Source organism: Populus nigra, chromosome 3, assembly GCF_951802175.1.
Source record: "Populus nigra chromosome 3, ddPopNigr1.1, whole genome shotgun sequence".
In the NCBI taxonomy this organism is placed as follows: domain Eukaryota; kingdom Viridiplantae; phylum Streptophyta; class Magnoliopsida; order Malpighiales; family Salicaceae; genus Populus; species Populus nigra.
The window spans coordinates 3,281,031-3,293,830 of NC_084854.1; the positions used below are offsets into that span (position 1 = coordinate 3,281,031).

Consider the following 12,800-nt stretch of genomic DNA (forward strand, 5'->3'; position numbering starts at 1 on the left):
GAAATGGTTAATTGTTCTCCAAGAAGATATTCAATGATCAAGATTTGAATTTTTCACTTAGAAATTTTTTAAAATTCGAACCCTGAAATGGAAATTCAAGTGTAAAAAAAGGCTTTACTTATTGAACAGTTCAAAAGTCGTTCAACCTTTCCATATATCAAGAAAAAATGGAAAGAAGAAGAAGAAAATCACAATAACAAAGTGTGCGCCGCTTCAATTGAGAAGATTTGAACATATGTTGAAGCAATCACCGAGCTTGGACATACATGCCATGAGCATCTTTTTTTCCTGAACATGGAGCATGCTCACACAAGATTAATTTCTCTTAATTAAAAGTACAAATAACGTAAGCAATGTCCTATAGTGGGGAGAAATTCCACTGATAAGATTCCAATATGAATTCTCCATGTCTCTCCAACTTCGTATGTCCCTCACTAGTGTGTTACTATAAATACATGTCATTCTAGAGCTCTAGCTCTCTCAAGAATCATCTTACCACATTAAATCATTCACTCTCTTCATATTGCTTAACTAGTTTCATGGCTTCCTTGGCATTTTCCGCTAGTATTGGTCGCTCTATTTCACCATCAAATGCAATGGTTTCTGATAAATTTGAGAGCAGAAGAGAAGGGTCTTCCCTAGGCAAGGGTACTTTTGCAAGAAAACGTGACCCTCGGGACTCAATGGTCCCGAAAGTTGCAACCCAAGCACCAACTGTGTTTCCATCACTGGAGAAGGAACTTGCTGGTGACCGGAATCATGTTGCATGGACAAGTGTCCGGCAAGAAAGATACGAAGGAGAGCTTGCTGTTCAAGGAGAAATTCCACGGTGGTTGGTATGTAAAATATTGCACTTATTTTCCATGCTCTAGTAGAGATTAACTACTTAATTTGTACACCGCCTTATGAAGGGATATACGATATTCATGTGTGGTTAGAGTATTCATCCAAAAAATAATAAAATAAATAAATTTAAGGGTATTCTTATAGTTTTTTTTCTTACAATTATCTAGGTTCACACTTCTTTTTTTCATCCTAATTTGTTTAGGTATCTTTTTTTATATATAATCTTTGATTTTATTAAAAACATGGCTATTTAGGCAATATCCATAACAAATTAAAGACAAGAAATGGTTTGTTTAGGTATCTTTATGAACTTGATTCTGATGCGGATTAATTTATGTTTTGAAGTTGCAGAAAGTTTGAAAGTTGATGAAAGAGTACATAGAAAGATCCAACAGAATTTCCATTTATTTTTTCATCCTTTCTTATTATGTCTTACATGTTTGTACTTTCAATTACATGACACGAAAACATTGAATGCTTTTGTTAGGTTGTGATTATTTTGTTCATTTTTCCGCATAGTTTGAAGAGCTGCATATAGTTTTATCATGTCAGGGGTCCAGGATTTGGGAGGAAAGAACAAAGCATATTCCTTGTTTTATTCGTTTCATAATAATTGTTTTATTTATATAGTATGGTTCTGAAATATTCCTTGTGCCATAATCAGATGTAAGATCTGGCTAGTACGCATCCATATAGCATATTTCAAATATTATAAATTAAGTGAATAATACATCAATATTCTACAGCATACAAAGTACTGTTTTAGAAAAAAAAAATAGATTTTTGATTTAATTGGTGTTGGTTAATCACCTGAGTTTGATTTCATGCAGAGTGGAACGTATCTTAGAAATGGTCCGGGCATGTGGCACGTAGGGGACTACAACTTCCGGCACCTTTTCGATGGCTATGCCACATTAGTCAGACTCCACTTTGAAAATGGTCGATTAATCGCCGCCCACCGCCAAATCGAATCAGAGGCTTACAAGGCGGCAAAGAAGAATAACAAATTATGTTACCGTGAATTTTCTGAGGTCCCAAAGCCTGACAATTTCCTGTCCTACGTAGGGGAATTAGCTAACCTCTTCTCCGGAGCATCATTGACCGATAACGCTAACACTGGCGTGGTCAAGCTCGGTGATGGACGTGTTGTTTGCCTAACTGAAACACAGAAAGGGTCAATAGTTGTTGATCCAAACACCTTGGACACGTTAGGGAAATTTGAATACAGCGATTCACTAGGGGGTCTAATACATTCTGCACATCCAATAGTGACGGACACTGAGTTCTTAACTTTGTTGCCTGATTTGTTCAGGCTCGGATACTTGGTGGTGAGGATGGAGCCTGGAAGTAACGAGAGGAAAGTAATCGGACGGGTGGATTGTCGTGGAGGTCCTGCTCCGGGATGGGTCCACTCGTTTCCGGTTACTGAACACTATGTGATAGTGCCAGAAATGCCGTTGAGATACTGTGCACAAAATTTGCTAAGAGCTGAGCCCACACCTTTGTACAAGTTTGAGTGGCACCCGGATTCCAAAGGGTTTATGCATGTTATGTGTAAAGCTAGTGGCAAGATTGTAAGTCCACTTGATATTTCCTCTCTTACATCATCATCATCATTATTAATTATTAGGATTAGGACTAATTACATTGTAATTTAATTTATGGGTGGATTTGGTTTTGTTTGTTTCGAATTTTTTAAGGTGGCAAGTGTGGAAGTGCCTCTATTTGTAACATTCCATTTCATCAATGCTTATGAAGAGAAAGATGAAGATGGGAGGGTGACTGCCGTCATTGCCGATTGTTGTGAGCATAATTCGGACACGACTATCTTAGAGAAGCTCAGTCTGCAAAATCTACGGTCTTTCATGGGTGAAGATGTCCTACCAGATGCTAGGTACGTAATTAATTAATCTCCCTTTTTTATCATTAATTAAGTTCTTTGTCAATGATGTTTATTATGCTTAATTATTGTACACAAGACATGTTCTTCAAAATCAAAAACAACAATATCTTCGTTTAGTCTTTCCTCTTCTGGATCATCCACTTGTGAATCTGTGATAGCTAACCAAGCTCATGTTGCTCCACAATTATGCCTTTTTTCACAGCTCTCAATTTGGAAGATCATCTCATGCATGACGTTTAGGAACTATAAACATTGTTTAAAAATCAAAATGCTGTTTTTGAATACTATATATATATACACGTAGGGTCGGGAGGTTCATAATTCCTTTGGACGGGAGTCCATATGGGAAATTGGAGGCAGCATTGGACCCAGAAGAGCATGGGAAAGGAATGGACATGTGCAGCATTAACCCTGCATATTTAGGCAAAAAATACAGATATGCTTATGCTTGTGGAGCACAACGCCCTTGTAACTTCCCCAACACCCTCACTAAGGTAAAAGTCTTGACCACTGATATTAATTAATTACTATGCATGCCACAGTTTACCCAGCATATATATTGCCTTTGACTTTTCAATTTCTACGTACCAATTGGTTATTAAAAAATGGTTTTCAATTTCTTGTAAATGGTTATAGTGGACAATTTCTTTGAAAGTTTTAACGTTAATCTTCGTCATATTGTAGATTGACTTGCTCGAGAAGAAGGCAAAGAATTGGTATGAAGAGGGTGCTGTGCCCTCGGAACCGTTTTTTGTGGCTCGCCCAGGTGCTACAGAAGAGGATGATGGTGAGTAGATATTATTTAATTCTTTTTTTTTCTTAATTACCAATCGTTTTAGTTACTATGAGTATGTACGTACTCTTTCTCAAAGAGAGAAAGAGAGAGAGAGATCTGAAATATGAGTTCCATAATTGGCTAAACTAAACCATTCAAAACCCTAACTGAAAACTTGTTTTCTTTATGCCATATTAAGAAATGTATTGATTTTACAAGTAGTTAGACTCTTCTTCAGTCAAGCTAATTGCAATTGTTTTTCCTATAACCCTAATTACAATATTATTTATCACTTCTGAATTTGCCTTTTTTAAGTTGATTTTTGTTAACATAACATTAATTATCTATTGATAATTAATTAACTTTCCGATGACTTCATGACCGTATCTTCTTCTTAGGGGTGTTTAGAGTGTTTAAGAGAGTGGTAGTGATTGTTATTCAAATTATTTTTTACTTAAAAATACATTAAAATAATTTTTATTTTATTTTTTAAAATTTATTTTTGACATCAACACGTTAAACAATTTAAAAAAATTAAAAAATTTTATTTGAAATAACCCCAAACAAGCATTTAATTACAAAGTACATACTAATTATATGTAAATGGGTCGCAGGTGTGGTGATCTCCATGATCAGTGAGAAAAATGGAGATGGATATGCACTGTTATTAGATGGATCAACATTTGAAGAGATTGCAAGAGGAAAGTTCCCTTACGGTCTACCATATGGATTACATGGATGCTGGGTGCCAAAGAAATAAAATCATTAATCAATTGGGGTTGTGTGATTTAGCTATCATGCCTCATGATTTATCACCAGTTCAACGCTGCTTAAAGATTTGCACCAGCAGAATGTTAATACACATGCAAGGATTAATAGATAACTAACCCATGATCGAATATCGCTGGTTTGTGTTGCATATGGTGCTCCTTGTCTCTTGTTGTTGCAGTTGTGTTGTTGTTGTTGGCATTCGGGTATGATTTTTTGTTGGCTTGTCCATGTTTTATAAATAACATGTATCTTGATTTGTCTGTAAAATTAAAATTACATCCCATGTTGAAATGTTACCTTAGCATTGCCAACAGTTCTTTTGTACAAACATATGCATCAGAGAATGCTTTCTCCGTAAGGAAATCTAGGAATGAAAACAGCTCCTTTAAACATACTGCGAAATAGGAAGGAAAAGAGCATAGAATCACATTTAAATAGAGCCGAATTGAACAATTAGATAGAAAAGGATGAGAAGGAAATGGTTCTCTCTCAAGAGAGGGTATGTTTTGGTACAATCCAGTGACAGGAATATCTGAGTTCTGAGGATTCATGTCAGGAAATTAAAACATGGAACTAGCAAATCATCATGTATGAAACTAGTAGACATGACAAAGTTTTCTTAGTTTAGCCTTTGGCACAAGTTGCTCGGCTCAACCGTAGAGGGAACGGACCTGATTCTAGAAACTGGGGTTGACAAAACAGCTGTTATTGCCGGGTTCCCAAAACCAGGCTTACGGTCACATCACAGAATATGCTTTACATTGTTATTGCAGAAAGATTGAGCGTGGGGAAACAAATGTGGGACTGCTGTTCTACAAAATTTAGTAATCAAATAATCTATAAGATGTAAATCAATGTATAAAACCTGCCACTCTCCTGCAACAGCTACAACCTTTCCATGGAGTTGATGGACAAAATAAGACTTGTATCATGTGAGTGGACCAGATCCATAAAGGCTGTCCTGCACTACTAAGACTTCAAATGAAAAACTGAGAAAACAACCCAGTGAGGGATTTCATTACTTCTGGTCCGTGTAAACAGCATCGACATCATCAAGTTCAAGTAATTTAGACATGAGTACTTTGTTCAACTCTACTGCCTCATCATCTACCTGAAACCCATTCAAACACTAATATCACTTATTTAATTAAAAAATGCAAGTAAAGATTAGGCTTGCATTGAACAGGCACAAAAAACCTTAAAAAACAAATAAAGATAAGAATTCCATCGCTATGCTGCTAGCATGTTTCACAAGCTTTGGCACCATAAAAATAATCAAATGCTCATTAGGCAATTCATTGAATCATAAAGTGAATGAAAAGACACCAAGAACGGAAAATCAGAGAGGTGAAGAGAAAAAAAAACATTTCAGCACTGTGGACATACCTCGATAGTTGTAATGGGAAGTAGCTCAGAGCCATTATCAGTCTCAAAACTTATTCCTTCCTCGCGTAGTTTTGACAATATTGCTGCATAGTTCTCTGCTGGACTGACAACTTTATAGTAGCTATCAGAAAGGAAAAATAGAAAATGATTAGGGCTTTGCATATCCTGAGAAACATAGTTTATTAAAAGAACTAATTAGCCTGGTGAACACCATCACAATCAGATTTTGTGTACACCAGATAAATGTGAAAGACATCGAATGGTTTAACTTAATTGTGGCTTTTTGCAATGCATCTTGTATCTATTACAAAGAAATAAGTAATTATTGGGTTCTCCTCACATGATATTTTATTTTCTGCTTCTAGAACAGGAATTTTGAACACGCATCAAGCAAAGCATTTGTTTTCTTCTCTCTTTTCTTCTCTTTTTTTGTTCATAGACTTTCCGAACTGAAAATTAGAGGTTCATTTTAATAAATATACATTTGAGGATGGACTTTCCTTGGTAGATCTAGGAATCTAGAAGAACTGCCCCCTTATGAAATCTTGGATAAGGAAGAGCTGGTGCTAGTTTAGCTTACATACATTTTATGCCAAACTTTTCATAAAGCTTCCTACATGATGTCTTAACAGTTCCTTTCATTGCTAGCCTACAGCTTATTTTCACCCAGCCACACATCTGTGAAGTGCAAAAGATGGCTCATCATAAGCTCAAAGCCATCACCATGCAAATACTTATTTGTAACTTGCCTTGCATGGTCTGATTTCATAGGTAGTGCTAGGAATCAAGAGGAAGCAAACTTTGATTCCCTTGAAAGTCCATGAGGAGGAGCTTGACCAGTTCACTTAATAGTGTGAAAGGCTACTTCATCATATCATCCATATCACATGCTCAAAAATCCATTTCACTTACGCAAGGACTTCTTACAACTTGTCTACAATGCACCAAGTGATCATCTACGAATCAATAACTTGTTTCTTCTTTTTGTTAAAGGCTTTGAAATCAACAAGTCATAGAATATTTGCACATTTGTACCAATAATCTAGAAATTGAAAGATTTGTGAAACTCGTATGATGTTTTAACATTTAATCTAACTCTGAAGCAATCATCTTTAAAGCTCTATATCAGAAAAGGGTCAACTAAGAACCACTACCGGAACAAGTTCCAGCACAAAGTATCAAACATCGAAGTTATGGAGGATGGGGCAAGAATTTGTGAAACTATCTACCGATTCAAAAGCATCTTTATATGAAATTGGAGGATTGGAGCATTACCTTTCTGACCTATCCTCGTCAGAATCATCTTCATATGTTGGAGGTTCAATAACATCCTCAGCACCAGCATCTAATGCAATGCCAAGGAGCTGATCTCTATCAGCATCTGTGACTTTAATATTCACAACCCTGGCACGTCTAAACTTGAACAATACAGATCCTGGATCTGCCATCTTTCCTCCATAGTCCTTGACCACCTCTCTGATAACTGCCACGGATCTTTTTATTTTATCTGTCGAGACCTCCACTACAATACTAACTCCACCGAGACCATATACCTAATGTGGAAGAAGCAGTTTATTTGAAGAAAATCAGATTGAAATAACTAATAGGACCGGCTTAAAAGAATCCTCCTACATGTTTTGAATCTTAGCAGCCCCTGATAAAAGGATTGATGATAATCATACCAACCTCATAAATTTTCTCAATGAAAGCCTCTTGTCCCTTCTCAGAAGCCCTCTTGATATTGCGCTCCAAAATTTCCTTGGGTACATCAAGCTCCTTGAATTTATCAATTAAAGCAGCCAGAGCTGTATTTGATTCTGGATTTGGACCGCCTTTCTTTACACTGCATCACTCAATAGAATTAAAATCCATTTCAAGAAACAGAAATAAAACAACTTCTTATTTTTTTCATCACCCTGAAAGCAAGAAATGCGGTGGCTATAATTATAAGAATTGGGTCAAATCCCGATGACCACAAACCACAGAAAATATTCTGAAGTAAAGTTTTATTCACAGCCTATTTAGAAGCAACCAACTTACGCAGATACAACTTCCTTCCCAATCCTACAATACAATTTTGCCTTCTTTGCATCTTGAGCTCCCTGCATTTGAGGCACATTCATAAACTTAAAGGTAGAATACAACAAAAATCCCCTTGTAACTTTGCATTTTCACCGGTTAATGATCCTTCCTAATTGATATTGCCGCATCCAATGATGAAGGAACAAAAACTTTACTAGCATATATCATTCATAGTCATACCGTGAAATTGGATTTTCGGAGGTTTAAACTTTAAAGTAACAATTAAAAAGAAAAAGATTGAGAATTTAAAGATCAAACTAATACTATTAGAATCTGTTTTAGGCTTTTCATCAAACATGTGATATTCAATCAATTTAATAACGCACTTGCTATTGAAACCCTCTAAAACCCAACACGGAGAGAAAAGGAGGGACCTTTCTGCCAGCAATTTTGCAAGAACGCCTGCCCATACAAACAGGAGGGAAAGTCCATATCTTTCTAACATTATTGACCTGACAGCCACTACTATCTCTGTGTTTCTCTTCATATAGCAATAACAAACTAGAGGAATTGCTACTATTTGATGATAATAATGCATCCATGCTTCCAAGAAAAACACTCCCTGAATCACACCAATAACACCAACCCTTTATTAGGAATCACTTAAAGCATGAAATATGATTGAAATAAATGAGAATATATACTTATTTATTCGTTTAAATGGACGTACTTTGAATTGAAAGTGAACGTGTTGGACATTTTAAAGAGAACCCATTTGAGAACCTGTGGAGAATCGCACCTACTCCTCTCATTTGATTTTGTTTTTATTGAAATACTACTTAGCAGTTGCAGCTACAAAATCTTGTCTTTGCAAAGATGCAATGCCCATGTGTCCCTTGAAAATCCCGGAATTGTTTTAGAGCTTTATCTGTCTGTCCATCCATTAGTAAAGTAATGGACTAGACCTGTGTCCCCCTGCTCAGGTTCTGAGGCCCAGATTCTTTTGGGTCTAATATACCAACAGATTTATTCTTTTTTAATTTTGATGATGGGGGATCTGAAGCTGAGCATTCCAATTTCTAAAGCTCCACATTTTAGTCCTTAGTAATCATTAAAAAGGTATCTGATTGGTTTTGATATTAATTTTAGGTAAGATTTATTGTTCTCAAATTATAAGAAATTTTAAAATGAGTGGCATAAATATGTTAACTTTTGCATTGTGTACAAAGAAACGTTTTATTGTGTAAAATTTTCTTCTTTCTTTTTTGTCATCAATTTTTCTTTGGGCGATTTCATCCTTTATGACTTAATTGAAGGTCAATTGATTCATATTTGCCAGTAAAAAAACATATTGAAACAACCTGTATAACTGCTGTTTTTTTTAGCCTAAAAAGACACAAAAACAACAAAATTTCCCTGTTTGAACAAGAGCTTTCAAATGTTACTTTTTATTGCAGGATTTGATTCCTGCACTTGCATCATAGGCCAAATCGAATGGTTTTCAGAATCATTGACTCTCAATCCGAGACACTTGACTACCCTCGGATTGCTCCTATGGAACAAAAAAGCCGACACTAGAGCAATTTAAAAGAGCGATTAACAAACACAGATATGTAGTGACCATATTTACTGTCTGAAACTATCTAGCAAAGAAGTTTGTAAACTCAGTGCAGAAACCACGTATTCATTGCCCTTGGAGCTTCAGTTCAACTGTTGCTTAGCTTCTCCTTCGCGTATTGCTCTGCACATGAAAGAAGTGGATGTTATGTACAAGTAAACCTGCTCATGGTTTACTTGAAAGAAAAGAATACCCAGATAGTGATCAGAATGCAAATTTGACAGCCAAGAAGTCTCTGGTGTACATTTTTCCATTATCTAGATCAATCACAAAGTTCACAACCCTTCTATCCATAATTTCGACAATCCTCCACGCATTCAACAAACAAACTTCACAATACATATGTATGAAGCTCTATTACTCTGTTGATGAGCTTCACATAGTAAATAGAGATCAACTAATTCTTCTTGTCTTTGTATAGTTGAATGGAGTCATCCGAAGCCTTAAAAATTAATGATGATTGTAAGAGAATCACTTTGCAGGAATCCCTACAAGTCACACAGCAAATAAAGTGAATCACGAGCAGCAGGAACTACCTTGAGATTCTTTTCCGTCTCATCTAGAACAGTTCCAGTTTCATAGAAAATGACCTCGTAGAGGGCTGATGCATTGTCTTCCTTAGGCAGCGTGGTGAGCCAAAATCCATATCAATGTACCCATTTGGTAGTTTGAAAAGAATATAAGCAGCCATTTGTTCAGTTAGAACAAGGCAGCATTGGGAAGGACACCAGTTTTTATGCGGAATGTAAAACAAGAGATCTTCTGCCTCTGATGATAAAGGATAAAGAGGTCCTTAAACTTATGGGATAAAAACTTGACACACCGACATTAATTCTTATCTTCCCAGATAGAGTAATGATGATCATCAACATCTTAGTACTACTATTTGCATGCCCTGAACAACTTTCTAGCTCAACCTTGATTTCGCCCGTCAAATTTGACTGCACGGATTAATAGGAAACCAACTATTAATAACTAATGAAGCAGAGATAAATTTCATAAATGTAAAAAAGTTACTATAGAAGACGAAATAAACACTATTGCAGGTTAAAGAATCTCTCTACCTACGGAAATACAGAAACTTTTTTTTTTCCTTCTCTGGTCTCCACAGAAATTAACAAGCAAGGAAATTTTGTTAACATTCAAACATAGAAATGGCGAACATAATGAAAATCGTTCAGCAATCAAAAGGAGCATGAAATATACTATTTCACTGACCTGTATAATCCCAGGTATCCAGCATAAACATTTTTTGCCCTCTTTTTATCCATCATCGTTATCTCCAATGCAGCTGACAAAACCTGCTAATGTTTTCCTGCATCCTCATTGGTATCCACATCTTCAGTCCTTTATCAAGCACTATAGACCTCAATGACTTGCATTTCAACACCATATCCACATCATCCCCACAAATGTTGTAACAGGAAGCCAACACTAATGATTCCAAACACTCATGATAACCAAGGGCACGAATGCCAGCTCCAGTAATCATCTCACACCCAGTTAAATCAAGAGCTACCAAATTACTACAATTCCCAGCTATTGCAACAAGCGTAATATCTGACACATTGATCAACCATGAAAGATTCATTCTTTTAAGACTAGCAATCGAGGCAACTGCCATACCTCCATTATCTGTCACTTTTGGCCCACATTCAGCCAAATTCAACTCCTCCAAACAACACATTCCCTGCAACAATGACACCCCGAAATCAGTAAGTCTATCACATTCTGCAAGAACCAACCTCTTTAATGTCCTTGAAGAAGACCCGGTTGCCAAAAAGGTCAAACCTTTATCAGTAACTAAAGAACAACCTTCTAAATTCAAAGCCCGAATCGAATTCATACACCCAATTGCTTCAAGTGATGAATCGTTTATCGAATCTAAAACACTCAAACTTTGTGCACTCTTGACAAGACTAATAACCCCAACATTCCCAACCCTCCTTCTCCTTCTAAACAACACTTTACACAATCTGCAACAGCCATTCGCAATAGCTAAAACACCAACATCATCAAAATCTAATAAGTCATCAAACCCATCAAGTTTTTGGCTTTCAACTGATTGTTGCTTGAGATTGAGAAACTCAAGTTTAGGACATGTATTGGCTATGAATTCAAGGTGGTTGTTGGTGATTCGTTTTGAAGACTCAAAAGTTAACAAATTTGAGAATCTGGGCAAGAATTTTTGGAGTAGTTCGGGTTCAAAAACGCGAATTGATAAACGGGTTTGGCCTCTTCTACATTAAGCCATTGCTTGCATACTAGAGAGAATGATAGTCTGTCATTCTGATCAATAACCCAGCTGATAATTAAGGCTAACTCATCATCACCTAGTTTTGACATGGTTTTATTGAATGAAACTATTCGGGGTACCACAGGGAGTTGAGATTTTAGAAGCTTGCCTGTCTGATCTGGTGTTGATGTACGCACTCCTTCTGTTGTGCTACACAATTCTTGCGCGGGGTCCCTCGAGTTTCTTAAAACTACTTAGATCAATCCCTGACCTTTAATCTTGGGCTCGACAGCCCTCACGCTTTCAATTCGTAATCATATTTAGTCCCTGCATACTACTCCTACTTAATAATTAACACCTACAATGATAAATTTAACAATATATAGTTAGATACAAGAGAATATCGCAAAATTAGCCCACTAGAATAGAGTGGTCAATCTCGTGCGTGGCTCAAGATCGAAGGGCAATGGTAAATGCGGGCATTAGCTCGAAGACCTCTGTATTTTTATTTATTATCACAAAATTAGAAGAATTCAGTTTTTTTTATTGTATATCAAGATATTGATCCTTGTCCATCATTTTGTTATTCCAAGAAAAATCGTTCAACCTTTTTTCTAGAGGAAATAGTTTTTTTCTTATAATCCATTATTTATTTTCAGATTGAATAGGATAAAGCTATTTTTTCATATTTGTCAGCACGGTAGAAAAAACAAAAAAAATAGTTAATTTGCATCCGAGGAATTTTTTTGTTTTTTTCTATTAGTTTTTTAGTTATTGTCCGGTTGAATGGAGGTATTGTGTTTGGAAGTATGGTTACAGTTGTTTTTTAAAATATCTTTTACTTATGAATGTATCAAAATAATATTATTTTTTTAAAAAAATTATTTTTGATATCAACACATCAAAATATAACTATGTTTTCATAAAAATTTCATTTTTTTCCTAAATTAAGATGCACATCGATCAAAATATAGTTATGCTTTAATAAAAATTTTATTTTTTCCTAGATTAAGATGCGTATCGATGTGTCTTTAATTAAAGTGTTTGTCATTGTAGTGTGAATACTGTGAATATTGGAACATAACATTGTAAAAAAAAACAAAAAAATATATAATTATAAAATTTTATTTGAATTTCAAGTTCGGATTGATTCAAGTTGATCCCAACTATAATATCGTGGTAAAAAACAGTTTTATTTTGCTAAATCAATCAAAGTCAAGCTATAATTTAATAAGTCATCAAG

General features: G+C 35.7%; 3 protein-coding genes across 3 annotated transcripts; 1 reads left to right on the forward strand and 2 right to left on the reverse strand.

The window, feature by feature from the left end:
- The first annotated feature begins 399 nt into the window (after window positions 1-399).
- LOC133690351 (carotenoid cleavage dioxygenase 8 homolog B, chloroplastic-like) lies at window positions 400-4,591 on the forward strand. The gene is made up of 6 exons (XM_062110616.1): window positions 400-836; window positions 1,677-2,420; window positions 2,547-2,740; window positions 3,054-3,243; window positions 3,434-3,536; window positions 4,139-4,591. Exons 1-6 carry the CDS (start codon window positions 540-542, stop codon window positions 4,282-4,284), a joined length of 1,674 nt encoding a protein of 557 aa, XP_061966600.1. The 5' UTR covers window positions 400-539; the 3' UTR covers window positions 4,285-4,591.
- A 139-nt stretch (window positions 4,592-4,730) lies between these two features.
- On the reverse strand, window positions 4,731-8,641 carry LOC133690352 (probable transcriptional regulatory protein At2g25830). The gene is made up of 7 exons (XM_062110617.1): window positions 8,434-8,641; window positions 8,138-8,325; window positions 7,722-7,783; window positions 7,368-7,524; window positions 6,957-7,234; window positions 5,682-5,802; window positions 4,731-5,406 (listed from the first exon to the last, which is right to left on the reverse strand). Exons 1-7 carry the CDS (start codon window positions 8,513-8,515, stop codon window positions 5,314-5,316), a joined length of 981 nt encoding a protein of 326 aa, XP_061966601.1. The 5' UTR covers window positions 8,516-8,641; the 3' UTR covers window positions 4,731-5,313.
- Window positions 8,642-9,120: 479 nt separating this feature from the next.
- On the reverse strand, window positions 9,121-11,747 carry LOC133688736 (F-box/LRR-repeat protein 4-like). The gene is given in 3 exon segments (XM_062108332.1): window positions 9,121-10,262; window positions 10,540-11,557; window positions 11,560-11,747. Coding segments are annotated over 2 exon segments (1,068 nt in total). The 5' UTR covers window positions 11,668-11,747; the 3' UTR covers window positions 9,121-10,262; window positions 10,540-10,597.
- Between the last annotated feature and the right edge of the window lie 1,053 nt (window positions 11,748-12,800).